Genomic DNA, 19,156 nt, shown 5'->3' on the forward strand with positions numbered 1-19,156 from the left:
TTACTAACCTTGGTTCCCTGCAAGAGTTTGGTTACCAAGATCTACACTATATAAACACTTATTGATTCATTTTAGGCAGTTTTTAGTTTTAGCCTATCTTTGGATTCTTTGACATACGATTGAAGAGATCAAGTATCAGTTTGGAATTTGAGGGACTTGTTTGTGGGCTGTTCCATACGTGGCTAGAGGAGTTGCCAAGTTCACTATGTGCTAAATCACTTGGGTTCATCTGTCCATTGGTTCACTCAACTGCTATTTACTATTTGTTTACTTTATTTGCTGTGGTCAAACCCTCAGTGAACTGCTTCCTGAAAATCTTGAGAACACAAGGGCTTCTGAACCCCAACCAGGCCCTGGATAGGAAACTTGGCATGAAAGATTGGATAGGCCTCTTCTACCCACCCATTCCTGGTCAGCCTTCAGTAGTACTCAGTCTTCAAATGAATTTGGCAACAGGTCTACTTCCCTTGTTTGAATCATGAGCATCTCAAAAAAGCCAAAGAAGATGCTGTAATGCTCTGCTGTTAGGATGAATGGAGACAGGAGATTGAGAGGCAACTGGGTGCTCACTGGGAGTGGACCCTTCAACTGGCCTTGACCCACTAGATAGGCAATACAAGGAAAGCCCTGCCTGCTTCCTGGGGGATAGCCATTGCTATGAGAAGATACTGAATTTCCAGGGCCCTTCAAGATCTGCATTAGGAATGTCACAACCCTTTGAGGCCCTACATGTATCATATAATCTACCCATTCTAGTCAAGAAAGCAGCAACAGGACCTAAGAACTCTTTCTTATCATTTCTCACATAATAAAGTGGGCTCAGAGAGTATACATACATGGAAAGGGCAAAACATCACTGTATCTATCTCATGACCAAGGATCTATGCTATGCTGCCTATGTCCACTGTCTGAGCTCTCCCCTGGATTCAATTACTATAGTTGATTTTTATGGGAGGATCTGGCAATCTAGATAGTTCTAAGTGATTCTCCTGTGCAGGAAGGCCTGGGGCACAGAGCTCTGGGTGGGGTTACTTTGATGTTCACTTAGCCATGAGAACCATAACCCTAGCCTGCTGCAGATGAGGAGTGGCCAGAATTGGCATCCTATCCTTATTCTGATATGAATGTCTTTGCCTCCTCTCCCCTTATCTATGGACAGACAACTCGTGGTTGTTAACATAACTGAATGGTGGATAAGAATATGAAACAGGGAAACAAAGTATTGCTTTGCTCCTAAAGACTCCTTTTATATATAATGGGCATCTCTCCCAAGGTGCCAATCCCACAGTGGGGCCTCTTCCTGTTGTTTGATAATCTCCCCAACCCAAGGATACATCCGCACAGAGGAATTCCTTACTTAAATAACTTTATACTTGGGCTTTTCTTTTATTGCAACCTTTTCTCATTAAAACAAAAAACAAACAAACAAAAAAGTACAGAAATGCAGAAACTAGAAAGGAAATTGCCAGTCATTTCTCAGACGTGACCACTCTAAAAAAGTAGAGTATTGGTTCATCCAAGTTAGTTTTGTACACACATAAGCTGTGCGTATGTGTACATGTGGAAAGAGTGTGTGGGTGTAAACTAAATGGAATAATAACCACAGTGGCTGTTTTAAAACGGGCACTTCCCCTAAACATACACCTCAGGCAGCTCCCTTGCATTTCCATTTCTTAAACACTGTTAGGTTCTATTTTATCAACATACCCTGATTCATTTAAGCAAGGAAGGTCAGTGTCTATTTTATGGTTTTTCTTTTTTTTAACTGGGTTATCTGTAGCTAAGTAGACATTGAAATTGTTCAGCTCGTTCTATTTCGCACCTGAGTGCCTGCCTTTGGCAACGAGTTCATTTTGTGAGCTCAGCATAGCCCCTGAACTCCCCTTTAAGTGTACAACGAATACCCTTTGTGTGACTTTCAGTCCTGTTTAGTATACAGACAGCATATTGCTTTATTTGAAATGTAACAGGGCTGTTTAAATGAGACAGAGCAACAAAGAAACAAAAAACATGCTTCCAAAAATAGATTGTATTTTTATGATTTTTGACAAGTGTAAGTCTAAACTGAGAGTCCTGTTTTATTTGTGGGAGTCCTAGCATTAACTTTAATATGTCAAACCTTTCGTTTAATTTGTATTCATTCATTCTCTCTCTGTATCTCTCTCTGTCTGTCTCTGTCTCTGTCTCTGTCTTTGTCTCTGTCTCTGCCCCTCCTCCCCCTCTTCCTCTCTCTCATAAATGCAGGGAACCAGTAAGAGAAGACAGGAAGGAGAGAACTTCCACTTCACAGGCATGGCTGATGGGAGCTATCCTAATAAAATCAAAAGACCTTGCCTTGAAGATGTCACCCTGTCTATGGGCCCAGGTGCCCACCCTACTTCTCTCTCTACAGAGATGCAGATGCCCACATTAAACATGAATCCCACGTCTGCAGACCTGGGAGTGGCTGGCCAATCTTTACTCCTTGAGAACAACCCTCTGGACAGTAATGTTGCGAATAGCAGTGCTATGGGCTCAGCATTTGGGGTGCCATCAACTGCAGACACGGGGCTGAAAGGACATGCTGTTCCTTACTATGAGAAAAACAACAGTGTGCCAGCTGTAGACCAAGAGCTTCAAGATCTGCTGGAGGAACTAACCAAAATTCAAGAACCTTCTTCAAATGACCTTGACCTTGAGAAGATTCTGGGGAGCAAGCCAGAAGAACCTCTGGTTTTGCATAACCCCCAGGCCCCTCTTGGTCCTCCTGCCAAGCTTCCAGTTCAGATGCCACATATGGAAAGCCTTGGATCCAGCAAGGAGTTTGCATCTAGCTGCAGTCAAGTTGCTGGAACATCACTACCCATCATGCCCTCCTCCACGGGGATGTGCTACTCCATTCCTTCCAGCAGTAAGCAGATAGTCTCATCCAGTTCTTCAACAGCACAGGCTCAGGTCAAGAACCAGGTCCAGAACATGCTCCCTGTCACTATGCCTCCATTATCTGTGCCTCAGTGGCATCATGCCCACCAGCTGAAAGCACTGGCAGCCAGCAAGCAGGGATCTGCTACAAAACAAGGTTCCAACCGCAATTGGTCCAGTTTGCCTCCTCCGGGTCTTTCCCCACCTTACCTCCCAGTGCCATCTCCTCACCCACCACCACCACAACCACCACCACCACCATTCAGCCCACAGAACTTCACAGCATCCTGCATGTCATCCAGTAGCTTGTCTGGCAGTGCTGTGCAAAACTCGCCCAATGCCTTACTCTCCAGCATGGCCCCCAGCAGCAATGCTGCCCTTGGGCCCACCTTGCCCTATGTTCCAGCAAAGCTCCCAGGCTTGCCTCTCAATCAGCAACCACAATTCAGTCCCCAGAGCTCCATTCTTGCCAATCTGGTGTCCTCTAGTGTCAAAAGCCCTCAAGGACACCTGATATCTGCTCTGCCTACCAGCACCCCAGGGCCATCCCCACCCTACCGCCCTGAGAATCTCTCCAGCCCTGGCTTGCCACAGCAGTCCTTCACTCCACAATACTCTCTGATCAGGAGCCTCACTCCCACCAGCAATCTGCTAAGCCAGCAGCAGCAACAGCAACAACAGCAACAGCAACAACAACAACAGCAGCAGCAGCAGCAGCAGCAACAGCAGCAGCAACAACAACAACAACAGCAGCAGCAGCAGCAGCATCAGGCAAATTCCATCTTTAAGCCTATGACCAGCAGCCAGCAACCTAAAACCTTGAGTATGATCATGCAGCAGGGCCTAACAAGTTCCAGTCCAGAAGCACCTGAGCCCTTTACCTTCAGCAACACCAAGCCCTTGTCACATTTTGTTTCTGAGCCAAGCCCCCAGAAGATGGCCTCCATGTCTACCCACTCCAGGCAGTCATCTTTGCTCCACTACCTGCCTCAGGCAACACCAGCACATGCTCCTTCTGCCACTGCCTCCTCCACTGCCACTGCCACTTTGCAACTCCAGCATCATCATCAACAGCATCATCATCAACAGCATCATCATCAACAGCAGCAGCATCAACAACAGCATCATCAACAGCATCATCATCAACAGCAGCAGCATCAACAGCAGCAGCAGCAGCATCATCAACAACAACAGCAGCAGCAACCTGACCAGTCTTCATTCCTTCTGCAGCAGATAATGCAGCAACCCCAGCGCTTTCAGCGCATGATGGCTTCTGATTCTATGCCTGCTCTGCCTGGACAGGTAAGGCTACCTCCTAACTGGTAGTACTCCTTTGGGAAATGAGAACTATGTGAGATGTCATACAAACCTGGCTTTGGCAGGCAAATTCAGGCTATTATCCTCACTGAGGCCAAACTTGACGCTGGAAAAGCCCATGTAAGTTAGCTAATTGCACGTAGTTAAATAGAGTGTGCAGGAGGCCAAAGTTATGGTTCCAGGGCCTGATCAGCTCACTTAATTGTCCTGAGAAGAAAGCTTCACCCATAATCTGTGTCCAGGGGACAAGTCAGACTTTTACAGATGTGTATAGTTTCCCTTGGACCGAGCCACACACAAATGCTTTGAAGGATGTGTAAGTAAATCACATTGAAGCATTTGGGTCTTGTCCATGCTGGTATTAAACTGAATACTAAGCCCTTTTAGAAATGCCCTCAGCAACCTGTGCTGAACAATCTCAGCATGTCCTTTATCACTATGCTAGGTACTGAGGAAGAAAAATACAGACACCCCTACAGTAGTGACTGTATCCATCACCATTTTACAAAAGAATTATCTGAGGCTCAGAACTCTTTGATGACTTGCCCAGTGTCACACAGTTAGCAAGACTCTGAACAGGAGATTAAAGCCAGAAAGCCTTGCTCCAAAGTCTTTCTCTTCTTGAAACTACTTTTTCTCACATTCTCTCATCACCTACAGTCTTTTGAATCATGAGACACAATTGGTTTTCCTTGGTAGTGTCTATTGTAGTTCCCACTTTTCTTTGCTCTGATCCTTGCCTGTATTAATTAGCTATCACTGTGTAACAAATTAACCAAAAGTGTCAACTCCAAACCACACATACATATTGGCTCACGGGCTCTGTGGGTCAAGAATCGTGGCTTAGTTGGTTCTTCTGGACCAGAGTCTCTCGGAAAATCATTGTCATCTTCAAGTTCCACGGGGAAGGAGCATCTCCCATGCTCACTCATGGCATGGATAATAGAAAGAGGCTTTTTCTGCGACCTCATGAACTAGTTTTGGCCAGAGGCTTCTTTAAAGAACATGGCCGCTTGGCTTCATCCAAGTGGATGGGAAACATGCTAAATAGATGCAAGAATGAGAGCAGGGATGGGAAAGAATGCCAGAAAGCTTTAAAATACAGTCTATGTTATTGTCCAGATGTCAGCCACAAGGAAATTCAGGAAGGTTGGTTATCAGGAGGCAGGGCTTCCTGATAGAATACTGTCAACCTTCCTGTAGAATACTGTCAGTCATGATGCTTCTTACATTCATCAGTTCTTCATCTGAGCTGATACAGTTGACCCTTAACAAGCATCCCAATAAGTCACCCTTTGCTCTAAGAAGGGCCTCAATAGAATGCCATCATGATGGTGTTTCTCACATTATCAGATGTTCCCAGAAGGCCAGAATCTGCCTCCATATACTTGTCCAAGCACAACCTGTGAGGTTCTGCCTTGCACTTCATTCCATAACCTTGAAGTGCTCAGAGTTCTTGGCCTTCGACCCTGCTGGTTCCTGTACCAGGATTTCTCTCCCATTTCTCTCCTGTCTAACTTCTGCAGCTTCTCTAAGCTCAGACAACATGCCCCCAGGAAGCATTGTCCTGACTGACCTGGGGCTTCCACTTTCTACTGGGCCTCTGTTCTGGAGAGAAATCAAAGAGAAAAGGGTCGTAAAGTGCTTGGGCAGAGAAGCAGGAGCTGATGTCTTCAAGGGTGTACATGACAGCTTTCTAAAAGTAGACACTTCACCCAAGTTTCACGGAGCCCATCAATCAGTGCCTGATCTCGTGGAATTGGCTATATGACGGGTGCATGCAGCAGAAAGAACTCCCGTAGGGGTGGCTGGTGGCTAGCTAGGGTGAGTGGCATGAAGACAGAGCCAGTAGGCACAGGGCAATCGCCTGGGGGCTTGAGCCCTTGTCTGTGGCTCAGAAGCACTGTGGTTTGATGTCATTATAGGGCTGTTGCCATCGCTGTGCGTGGACTTCTACGGCTCTCTGGCTGGAGCACCAGCATCAGCAGTGGAACTCTCTCACTAGCACTCATGGACATGTGCCACCATCTAACCTTGTGAGCCACTTTGTTTTGTTCTTATCTGCAATGGGATGTGTTTGTAGTCTGACTGTATTGCCACAGAGCCAGCTCAGATGCCTTAGGGGGAAATGCTTAATGATAGAGGTCATGAAAATTACAGCTGGCTGATCACTAAGGTGGGATTGGGGAAGGTGTTTTGGAGGAAAAACCAAGCAAGCATGCCCTCCAAAGATTAAAAGTGTATAAAAGCCCCCTAATACCCCCTCATAGACAGGCTAGGCTCCCCATGGGGACAACAACATACTACTATGAGCTGTCTTCCCAGCCACATATAAATCCATAGGCCAGGCATGGAATCTTCACTCACCTGTCTCGTCTCTTAATCCTCAGAGGTAGGAAATTTTATTGTTCAAGTCAGTGTTGAGAAGAGAAGCACAGAGAAGTCAGCAGAGTGGCCCACAGTCACACAGCAAATCTGGCAGCCAATGCTGCAGAGCCTATGCTTATACTCCCATGAATGGGGTACTGCCTCCAGAATGTTCTGTTTCTACCTTCCCTTTTTACCCATTTTCTCTTCCACAAAATGGAGAAGTAGTAGCTGATTAAGGATGAAATGAGATATGACATCTAAAGTTCTTTGAATAAAGCCAAGCAAAAAGGACTTTCTGTCACTGCCTAACTGTTGGACTTGAGTCCTCAAATCTGTCCTCTAAGGTTTTAAGACATCAAAAGATAGGTCAGGATAGAATGTGAGCCGATCTCCCTTCAACCCTGCCTCTACCATGTTGTTGCCAGGAGTTATAAGCCTTGTGCCCCTTGTGGGGTCTTTCATTCTAGGCTCAATAAAGATGGCCAATGGTTGTGTTTACCTTGTAAGCACCGTGTTCCCAATTCCTGAGCACTCTTGTGCTCCTGCTCCAGCCCATCTCCGGTGTTCTGTTCACATAGCATCCTTCCAGACCAAATGCATCACAACTGTAAGGTCTCTAAACAGCTTGGTTACTCTTCCTGAGAAGAAGAAAAAAAGAGGATAGTGGTTGAAGCAAAATTGGGTATCCTTATGGAAGAACAGATGGATGCCCCAAAGGTGGGGAGTGCATGATTCTCACCTTAGCAGCAGGGAAACAAACTGCCCATCCAGGCTGAGTCTGTACAAGCAATGGTCACCTGATGACATGGTATTTATTAGCTGGTGACCCTTCCCCTCTACAGTCATTGTTATTGTGGGAAGACTCGAGGTACATGTGAATCTGGAGCTCAGTTTTTAAAGGAATATTTTTCTTTTAATGTAAGATGAGAAACAAAGTGTTAAATAAGCAGAGATGCCCACTCTAGCTGTCTGTAGGGTTCATTCTTCTGTGTTTCTTAACCGAAGAGATTACTCTTTACCAGGGGAATGCATAATGAAGTTTATGTAGACCACCTCTTCCATCTAAGGCAAATGTCATCTGTCATCAGGGCATCAGTTCAGTGTTACAAGTCAAGAGAGGGCACTGGATGCATACAAAGCAGTGCTTGATGTTTTGTGTGTGAGCCAGGGCCAGAAGCAAAATTTCCTAAACCCTCAGAACCTCAGCCAAAAAATATAGAAGGGAGCAGCCCCCATCCCATAGAGAACTGAGGAAGAAAAGAGAAATAAGCTGCTTCAAACTCGAGTGCACTCAGACAGGACCAGTATGAGACTTGGCCTAAGATCTAAACCCCTGTGGGCAAGTGAAACTCCCATAGTGAGCACTTGGGACTTGAGAAATGCAATGCAGAAGAAATACCAAATATGCTACAACCCCCTCCAGTGGAGAAATATGAAAATTTGAGACCAGGTAAAATTTTGCATCCAAATAAAAACTAATCCCAAATTCACAATATAAAGTTATTCTTTAGAGCTGTTTTGACTTCAAATTATAGTAAAAGATAAGGAGATAGAATTTTTAGGTGAGGAATTCCCCTGATAGACAACTTAATTTGTCCTATCTTGTTCTTACCATATATTAATTCTACAAAACAGTAGATGACATTGTGACATGTTCATACTTGCACATAACATATTTTGATCATATTCACCTGTCTCTGTGCTCTTCACTTAGCTCCACCTCCAATATCACCGATCCATTCCCTTTCCCTAACAATCCTTATACTTTCATCACCTTTTTCCCTAGATTCTGCCTAAGGAAAAAAAAAACATTGTAATGTTTGTATTTCTGAGTCTTTTATATACCACTTAACATGGGAATCACCAGTTGCAACTGTTTTCTGGCAAATGGAGTGATTTCATTCTTTCTCACAGCTGAATAATATTCCATTCATATGTTGTTGGGCACCTATGCTAATTCCATGTCTTGGTTATTGTGAACAGTGTCATGATAAAAATGGGTATACAGGCATCTATTGAATAATTGTAATACTTCAGAGTATAAGCCCAGAAAGGATATTGCAAAAATCACATAGAATTTCTAGATTTTGCTAACTTTTCTATGGTGCTGAGAAGTTATCCCAGAGAATCACATGTGTTAAGCAAGTACTTTATCAGCCTGGAAGATCTACTTTTAATTTATTGAGGAACCATCATAATTATTTCCATAGTGGCTACACTAATTTGCAATCCTACAGAATATAATCCTACAGAGTATATCTGTCCCCCATCTTTTCTAGAGCTTACTGTTTTTTTTGTTTTGTTTTATTTTGTTTTGTTTTCCTGATGACTGTAATTCTGACTGGGGTTAAGATGGAATCTGAATGTAGTTTGGTTTGCATTTCCCTGATGGCTCAGACTAAACATCTTTGCCTGTATTCCTTGGCTATTTTAATTTCATTTGGAAATTGCTCAGTTCATTTCCTATTATTGATTGGATTATTTGATATTTTTGTTTAGTTTTTTTCACCTATTTACATATTTTGGATGTTAATCCCATGTGAGGTGAATAGTTAGCACAAAGTTTCCTTCATTCTTCAGTCTGTCTCTTCACCTTGATAACCATTTTCTGTGCTGTGAAGAAGCTTTGTAATTTGGTGAAACCCAGATTGACAATCAGGGTTAGGACTTAGTGCAATTTCACCATCAGTCACTGGAGAATGGAACTTGCATTTACTCCCAAAGAGGAAAACAAGTCTGTTTGGGAGATGGAAGTGATGCTGTGCTAACAAGAGGTGGCCTCCAGCCACAGCGTCTTCTGCACCTGTGCTTTGCTGCCCCATGTAGAGATGGGTCATGGACAATACTGTGACTATATGAAGAGGAGGGATGTGAATGGCAGCCAGTTGGACTAAGAACAGAAAGTCCTGGAATCTGACACTTGAGGCAGGATGTGAGGCACAGGGGGAAGAGAGTGGCTACAGTGAAATACACTGAAAGCACATGAGAGTTTGACAAAGTTTGAGCAGAGAGAAAGGGGACTCCAGTTCCTGTAGGAGAAGACTGGATTAATTCCTTGCTGGGCCAGCTCTGAATTATATACTCGAAAAGAAGTCACATGTCCTCTTAGCTTAGGAAGCAGTGGGTCCCTAGCAAGTAGAAAGGGACATCAGTGTTACCTGCCCTCCCTGAATCACTGGGACTGCCACAGGTGTAAGGGCAGGCACTTCACCCATGGACCAGAACCGAAAGGGTAATACATAGAGCAAGGACGTTGGCCCCAGGCTTCCCAACTGTGGCAAAGGGTGGACTCAAGGCTAAGTCCACTTACTTCCAGGCATAGACCTCTGAAGTTCTGGCAGCTATGTAAATGCTGAATGACAAATGTGACTCCAGGGTGACTTCAGGTGGGCAGGAGGAGGGGCTAAGGTTGTGATTACAGCAGCTTGCTGGGGCCACCTGTCACTTGGAAAGCAGATCCTGAACCTGGCACACGGGTCTGCGAGTGTGTCCACAAAAGGGAAAGTAAAGGCCACACCCACACACACGCCATCTCCATGCTGGCCCAGACCCACAGGGATTAAGTACAACACATGCATCACCTCTCCTTGTCCATCTCTCTTCTTCACTTCTTCACACCTCCACAGCCTTTAAATAGAATGTCTGTGGTCCCTGAGATTATTTAGGTTTTGACTTCATGCTTAGTGCTGCATGAGCTCTAATTACTGCATTCAAATTACAGCCTCCCATTGAAAGCAGAAATGTTCAGTGAGGTTCAGAGAATTCCTTCTGCAATGAAAGCTACATTAGCCCATTTTAGACTCCAGTTAGGAGAGATGGAACTGAACCTTCTCCTGTTCTCAGAATCACTTACTAGCATTTTTACAGTGACTTTAACTTACTGAGAGACGTGACTCCTCCCATCACACCAGGTGTACCACTTGTAGAAGAAGGGCCTGTCACCTTGGGCTTCTAAGTCCTCTCATTTGCTTTGCTGCTTTTTTTTCTCATTCAGTGGGGAGGGAGGGCAGCACTGCCTGACATATTCACAGGCAAGTTTCTTCATGTTTTCTCTTTTCCTAATTCTAGTGAGGGGTAACATAGACTTCACTTCAAAGGTTCATTCTGGTGAAATATAAGAGCAGAGGCCTTCGGGAGCAAGGTCTGGGCTGCCTATTGGAAGTCAACTGACAACTAAGGAAGGAAGTGGGGGAGGGGGACACATGTCAGGTTGCAAAGGACCACTGATCAGAATGGAGGCTTGCCCTGCATGCAACTTCTCTAGCAGACATGGACATGTTTTCTTGAGTGTTAGGCACGGAGTGACATACATTTCAAGGGGGTGATCACTGACGCCTCTGGGTTGAGTAGCTGTGTTTTAACCATTGTGAATTGACAGGAAATGAAACTATGCTCAAAACTTAGCACTAAGGTTACCAATATTCCCCAAGTTTCCTTTTGAGTTTCTGAGTATTGAGAATAATGTTCCACCTTAAAGCTTCCCCTTTTTTGATCCACCAGGATCATAAATCACAAGTGTATGGACACCTTGCCTGAGACTATTGTACCTTTTGACTGTGTTTCTTAGAGGTTGGCAGAGTACATAACTTTGATCTGCTTTTAGAAAGCTCTGTGTACTCTGACTTGACTGCTTCAGAGCTTGAAGAGAGCAGCAGAATAGACAAGTGAGTCCTGAATACTTGCAAGCTCCAAATTCTCAGGTTAAACCAGTGATGGATCAAAAGTATATGGAAAAAAAATCTGTGTGTTTTGAACACATACATTTTTGTGTCATTATTTCATAAACAATATAGCATGATTATTTGCATTTATATTGCATATTGTAAGTAATCTAGACATGATTGAAAGTATAAGAGGATATGTATAGGATCTATGGAAATACTAACATTTTTATTCAATGACTTAAGCATCCAAAGATTTTGAGATTTGGGGGAATTCCTTACATCAGTCTTGTTAGGGGACATTACTGCTCTTGATGCCCACATAGACAGCAGCTCCTAAGATAACAAATAGACAGCAGGGCTCCTGTTTAGCTGTTGGTTGAACCAGAGAAGTTGTGTGTTAGATCAGAAAATATACAGCTTAGACTCACAAAGAGGAAAGACACAGGGTTTCAAACTTCTGCAGACAATGAGAACACCCCATTGAAAAACCCCATGCTATGATGATGATGATGATGATAAGTATAAGAATGCGGGGTGGTGGGAATGATCCAGTGATGGAGTAGCATCTGCTAGGTTCACAGAATGTTAAGTTTTTGAGATTGTTTGGATGGTTGGTTTGGATATATGTTGATAGAAGCTCTCAGCTTTCAAGACTTAGGAGCTTGATGAACTCAGCTGTTTTCATGCTGGATAGAGGAAATATCTTTGACACCTTGTGTAGGACACTGCCTGCCTGCAGTGCATCTTTGTGAGTTAGTTTGTGCTTCTTGTACTTCTATGGCATTTGTGCAATGTCTGAATATGTGTATCTCCCTCTTCAACTTCCAACAAATACAGTGTCATGCTTCCGGTGGTACTTTGCACAGGGTGTTCTGTTGCTGCTGCAATCACTGTTGTTAATGAAGTTTATAAGGACAAAACAAGACTTCTGGCTGCCATTTCACATACCACAGTGACAGTCACATATGATAAGAAAAAAAAAAAAAAACAAAAACAGAAGACAGCTAGCTTAGGAATTCAAGCCACTTGTTTTTACTAAGATTTATTCATACCACTCAAAGGTGGCACTAATCCTTCTGGTACAAACCAGTCAACAGTGGTCTTAGGAGCTGTGAGTGGTCTCCATTTACACGCTGTGTTGATAACTGCTATTGGTTTCTGACTAGCACGGGAGCAAGTGAGTATGATTTAAAGACTACTTGGCATTTGCTCTTTCTTTTTTTGGCTTAAAATGCAAACTAGTAAGAACACTTAGCTATGCTGAGCATGGGGGCATGTGTAATCCTAGCACTGAGACTGAGGCAGGAGGATCACAAATTAAAAGTTGACTTGGACTACATATACCCTATACCTCCCACCCCCCCACACACAAAAAGAATGATACTGTTTTGGTTGTATTTGAAAAGGCTTTGTGTTAGTCAGCTTCTGTCACTTTGACAAGATGCCTGAGATAATAACTTTGTAAGAAGAAAGGATTTGACTCACAGTTTTCAGTCCATAGTCTGCTGGACCCCTTGATTTAGAGTCTGTGCTAAGACAGAACACCATGATGGGAACACCTATTTAATCAAACCTCTTCAGCTCATAGCACCTGGGAAGCAAAGAAGCACAAAGTGGCAGGGATTCAATATTCCCCCACGAAGGGTCAAGGACATATCCCCAATGATCTAACTTCCTCCCCTTAGGCCCTACTTCCTAATAGTTTCACCACCTCTGCCATTGTACCACACGCTGGTGTTCAGACTGCTATCTCAAGGGCCCTTGAGAGACACTCAGCATTCAAACAATAGCAATCTCATACCATAGGATTAAAATAATAACACATGTTTATTTTTACTACTTTCTGAGTTTAGATTCCATATTTCTCATAGAAAACTTGTGGTTTTGTTTTTGAGTTTTTGGTTTTCATTTATTTTGTTCACTTAACAACTATATTGCTAATTACTTTTATTAGCTTTATTTTTTTAATTTGGTAACTTTATTTATGGCAAATATGTCACAAAGAGGTACCTTTCCTTATCTCCATGCTCAGTAAGAGGCCTGGATTCCATTATTTCTCATTAATTGCTATATTTAGAACAATACAGATCAAAGAAGTAGAATTGGGATGAAATGGCTTAAACCATAGAAGTTCTCTTTGAGTTGATAGAGGCTCAGAGTCATGCAAATCTGTTCTACTTGGCTCTTCCCTCAAATGCTTGTGAGAAGTGTGCTACTCTCCCCGGGTCCCGAATTATACCACACTACAAATGATAAGGTTATAACTAAGGGCTCAATTATTAATAAAACTGTATTAGTATGTTTTAAGTCATGGCATGGCCTCAGGAAATTTACAGGTCTCCACGATCCTGCTCTAAGCCCTAACTGTGACTTGTTAGACTTACATAGGGTGATATTTACTATAGAATTTAGGTTCCTCTTCCATGAACAATAGGTTCCTCTTCCATGAACAATTTAACACAAATTATGATATTCTGAAATCTATCAGCTGATTGAAGTTTTAGCTCCATGTTTTCCCTGAGGTTTCTGAGTCCTCCAGAAGTTTGAAGACAACTAAGACCTTTCTACTGAGTCTCCACCATGAATTCTTTGCCACTATCCTGGCTGCTTGCCTCTGACCTATGTACAGGCCACTAAAGAAAGACCCTCTGGGTGGGTATGGATACATTATAATAAACAAAACACTCTGAGATGCATTTGGTGCTGTGGAGAAGGGAACTAGAGATTCCACCCCTCACCCTCATTCTTTCCCAGGCATCTGCTTTGTTCCCAATGCACCCTAGGGTAGCAGTCACTTCTCCTATCTGGACTTCTCATTGTCCTTGCCAACTCCAACCCATAACACTCCCTACCCCTACCCACACACAGAAACACACACACACACACACACACACACAGAGAGAGAGAGAGAGAGAGAGAGAGAGAGAGAGATACACACACACACACACACACACACACACACACACACACAGAAACACACACACACACACACACACACACAGAGAGAGAGAGAGAGAGAGAGAGAGAGAGAGAGAGACTGATAAGCATTTCTCTGTAAGTCTGTATTTATTCATATCTATTCTCTACTCTCCAAGTAGGTAAAGTGTTTGATGCAATACTGGACAAAGGAATAGAAAAATGGACCAAACCCTTGTGATTGCTCTAGTGTCATCAGGAGACTCTTCAGGAAGAGCTTTTATGCCTTTTGTTCAGTTATCATGCTTGAAATCAAATGTTGACTTTCTAGTATGTTATGGGACTTTTCAAAGGATTTTAGAATTCAGAGACTTTGGTTCCATAATTGCTCTTAAGAGCTAACACTTCCTGTTTTCTATAGAAAAATTCCAGTTTGGATCAATTATTTTCTTCACAAAACCCCAGAAAGGACATGTTGAAGTAAGTTTATGTCAGAATTCAGTATGATCCAGAGCTTGAATAATCTCCTACACACATTGTTGCTTTTCAAATGTCGGAGTGAAGAACCCAAGGTTGTGCAGGCCTTAGACTTCATCATCAGAAATACAGTGTTCTTGTTATGTAGCCATATTCCCCTGAATGTGTCCTGTCTCATCTGATCTTGGAAGCTAAGCAGAGTTGGGCCTAGTTTGTACTTGAATGGGAGACATTCAAGAGTCTTAGAGGCTAGAAGCATAGAACAAACCTTATAAACTCAGAAATCTGAGGAGCCAGGCTAGGTGGTCTATCAAAATATAATCAATTACTGGTAGCAGAGAACCCAGCTCACACTGATTTAAACAACAATAAAATTAATTTAAAACAGATCTTACTGACTCCTACAAGGGAAAGTGCAGCTGTTGGGTGACTTTGGGATGGTTTAAATCATCAGCTTAACCCTATCACCAGAGAGTGACTGTCTTTTCTTCCTTCCCTCATCCTACAGCTAGCTCCCCCTTGTGGGCATACTGCTGCCATCAGCAATTCCAGAGGCTGCTAGCTTCCTCCTACCACTACTCTACCCCCCCCCCCCACTCAAAAAAACTGCTTCCAGTTTCTATGTCAGAAAAGCAAGGAAACTTCTTTCCCAAAAGTCCCTGAACTCCAGAGGCTTATTGACTAAAAAGGATAATATGTACACTACACTTCTTTCTGAGAGCAAACCTGAAATGTCTCATCTCTAGAAACTTGGATGGGATCAGGTTCCTCCCATTTAGAGGGCAGGAAGCTGATGGGTGAGGTCAGGTGAATAAGGAAGAGTAGAGTTCTCTGGAGAAGGAAAGAGGATGCTTTTGATGTTGACTAGGCCATCAAGAGCACAGGCTGCTGCAGTCAGCCTGGGAGGCTGTCATTCTCTCTTGTCATGCTCTCACTTTCCCAAATGCTCAACCCTCGAATATACCTTTTGAGCTTAGTCTCCAATTGAGAAATCCTGAGTATTGGTCCCATGTGTGTCTCCTTGTGTTCCAAGGACTCTTAATTTCCAAGCTCATAAGAGTAGAGGAGGGATAAGAATATGAAAAAGAAGAAAAAGAACAATTCTCTGATTTAAAAAGTTGGAATTGAAAAAGCAACACTCAGCCCTCACTGAACCATATAACCTAACCCCCAACACTACTCCATGCCCGGTTGAACAGGAGCAAGTATCACTTGCTTCCCTGAGGTCCAATCTCCTTTGAGGATACACTCTCCAGACTTTGTTAAAATGTGACTAGATCCTGCTTCTAGAATTTCGGATTCCATAGGACAGTCTGGGGCCCAGGAATTTCAGGTTTTAGTGGGTCGCCAAGGAATGCTGCTAACTCTGTTCCAAGGCTCCCACTTGGAAAGCTTCTAGGATGAACAAGCTCATGGACCTTCCAATTTTGATCTTTATAACTCTAGAATTTTGTAATGCTTTTAAAAACATGTTTTATAACTGTAACATACCAAATTATACCATGTAAAGAGGTGGAAACATCTTGAAGGACACCTTTGGGCTCCTATATCAGGACAAAGTCTAACTCCCAAGCAACCTTTGCTGATTCCTCCCCAGCCTAACAGTCACCAGCCTGGGATAACTACCATTTGACTCTCATTTCGATGAGATCATCCCTTTGAGATTCCATGTTTAAGTAAGACCATGGAGTATTTGTCATTCTGGGCCTGTCTTATTTCAGTTAACATAGTCTGCATTGCCACCCACATTGCCACAAATGACAGGCTTCAATTCTTTTTCTGGCTGAAGCCATGCAGGAATCCCATATTTTCTTTACCCATTTATCTGATGATGGACACAATTGTGCGTGATGCTACAATAACATAGGAGTACAGATGTCTCTTCTACACAGCTAAGTTCATTTCCTTTGACTATACATCTAGTGATAGGATAGATGGATGATATGGCATCTTTTAATTTTTTGAGAAACATCTCTATTGTTTTACATAATGTCTGTACTAATTAACATTCCCTCCAGCAATGTACAAGACTTCCAGTTCTTCTACGTCCTTGAAGCCTGTTTGATAACAGTCTTTCTGACTGTACTGAGCTGATAATTCACTATGGTTTGGATACATAATGACAAGAAATATTGAATCAAATGCCAGCTGGTCATTTGGATTTTTTTCCTTTGAGACTAGTCTATTTACATAAATGTCCTGTTTGTCTTTAGGGTTTTTTTTTTAATCAAAAACTTTGCTTTGTTTTGCCTCTGTTGAGTTTCTCAAGTTCAATGCCATATCAGATGTAATATTTTCTCATATGCATACTGTTTTATCCTTTGCTGCATTGAAGCTGTTTTAAAACTACTTGTCTGGCTTTGCCTTTTAGATCCTATCCCTCCAAAAATCTTTGTCCAAATCAAGTTTTCTGAAACTCCTTATGTTTATTCTAATAGTTCCATAATTTCGGGTCTTACACACAAGAAGCCCTTTTTATTTTTTTGAGTTGGCCACTAACTCACTATGTAACCAAAGATGACCTTGAATTTCTGCTCCTCCTCCTCCTGTACCTCCCAAGTGTCAAGATTACAAATTTATGACCCCATGCCCAGTTTCTACATTGTCAGGGATGGAATTCAGGGATTCCTGAGTGTTAAGCAGTCAGTCTACCAACTGAGTTATGTCCCCAGGCCCCACTTAAGACTTTAATACATTTTGAATTAGATTTTCATAACTCTGGAAACTTGGGGATTTGCCTGCATTTTTTGGAGGTAGATACCCAGTTTTCCTAATGCCATTTATTGAAAAGACTTTTTTCCCAGTGTATATTCTTATCACTTTTGTTGGAAATCAGTAAGACATAGACAAGAAGGTAGGTAGGCATGACAGACAGATGATAAATGATTAAATAGGTAGGTAGATAGATAGATAGATAGATAGATAGAGACAGATTTTTGATAGTTTCTATATTGTTTGCTTGGTTTATGTGTTTGTTGTTTTGCTGCTTTAATTGCTGTAACCTTTTAGCCCATTAATCCTTCCCACTTTTTTTCTTTTTGATCAAGATAGCTGTAGGTATTTGTAGGTTTGGGTGAGTCCATACAAACTTTAGAATTGTTTTTGCGAATTCTATCAAGCTTACACACCACCTGCATTTTCATAAAGCTACATTGGATCTAAATGACTTTCTTTAGTGTAGAGTTTTTATAACACTGACTCTTCCAATCTATAAACAAAAAAATGTCATTTAATTTTTCCAATTCAGTTTCTGTCATCAATGTTTAAAATGTTTCATGACAGAGATCTTTTATCTCTTTAGTTAAATCTGTGCATAGTTAACTTTTTGAATCTACTGAATATGGGATTTGTTTCTTGATTTCTACTTCAAGTAATTCACCATTAGTATAGAATAATGACACATGTTTGGGTGCTGTTTTTTATATGCTGCAACTTTGGTGAGTTTATTTAGTATACAAATAGCTTTGGGCGTTTTTATATGTAAGATCATATCCATTGGAAACAGTGACTTTCTTTTACAAATTGGATGTGCCCTAACTAGGACTATTTTGAACAGAGTGGCCACATATGGGTGTGCATTACTGTAGTCACAGCACTTAAGAAGCAGAGCTTTCAGAATTGAGAGCGCAAAGCCAACCTGGGCTAAATTACATGACCCTGGATAACAACAACAACAACAACAACCCCCTAAAAGAATAAATGGTGAATGTGGCTATTCTTACCTTGTTGCAAAGACTAAGAGAGAATATTTTCATGTAAGTTAATGCTGACTTATCATGAATGGCCTTTGTGATATAGAAGTATGTCTCTTTTCTGACCAGTTTAATCAATGTTTTTATCATGAATTAATGCCGAATTTTATCACATGCTTTAGCTACATTCATATGGTGTTTATTCGTTCTTCTGTTGTTGTGGTATATTGTTTATTAATTTGTTTTTACTGAAACATCCTTTTCATCTCTGCTATAAGTTTCACATGATTATGACCATGTGAATCGTATCTTCTGAATGTGCTGTTGAATTCATATACTGACACTTTGTTGAGGATTTTTACATCTGTGTTTATGAAATGTATTGGCTTCTTGGTATATTATTTGTTTGGGACATTTATCTGGTTTAGAACCAGAGAATTTTTAGTCCCATGTGATTTGTTTAGAAAAATTCCTTTTTCCTCTGTTTTTTTAAATAACTTAAGAAAATTGGTTTTAATTCAGCCATGAAACCATATAGTACTTAGCTTTTCTTTGATGGTGCATTTATATTACTGGTTCAATCTCTGCACTTGCTATTGGTTTGTTCAGATTTTCCATTTCTTCATGATTGATTCTATGCTGGTAAAATATATATGTCTACTAGGAACTTGTTTTTTAAATGACCAAATTTCTTATCATGTTTTTCATAATAATGCCAATTCTGTATTTCTGTGGTATTGGTTGTAACATCTCACATTTCACTTCTATTTCTCTCTCTCTCTCTCTCTCTCTCTCTCTCTCTCTCTCTCTCTCTCTCTC

The 19,156-nt window shown here is 41.9% G+C and overlaps 1 protein-coding gene across 3 annotated transcripts in view; it reads left to right on the forward strand.

Annotated features, from left to right (window-relative positions):
* Mamld1 (mastermind like domain containing 1) overlaps positions 1-19,156 on the forward strand; it is a 102,985-nt gene that overhangs the window by 62,795 nt on the left and 21,034 nt on the right. The window contains exons 3-4 of one of the 3 annotated variants that reach the window (XM_029473610.1): positions 2,245-3,961; positions 4,064-4,203. In XM_029473610.1, the coding sequence (XP_029329470.1) occupies positions 2,245-3,961; positions 4,064-4,203 (1,857 nt within the window). Of the gene's footprint in view, positions 1-2,244; positions 4,204-6,143; positions 6,255-19,156 lie in introns of all 3 variants that reach the window. The other 2 variants (XM_021153298.2, XM_029473609.1) reach the window with 2 other exon arrangements.

This window comes from Mus caroli, chromosome X, assembly GCF_900094665.2.
Source record: "Mus caroli chromosome X, CAROLI_EIJ_v1.1, whole genome shotgun sequence".
Classification (NCBI taxonomy): domain Eukaryota; kingdom Metazoa; phylum Chordata; class Mammalia; order Rodentia; family Muridae; genus Mus; species Mus caroli.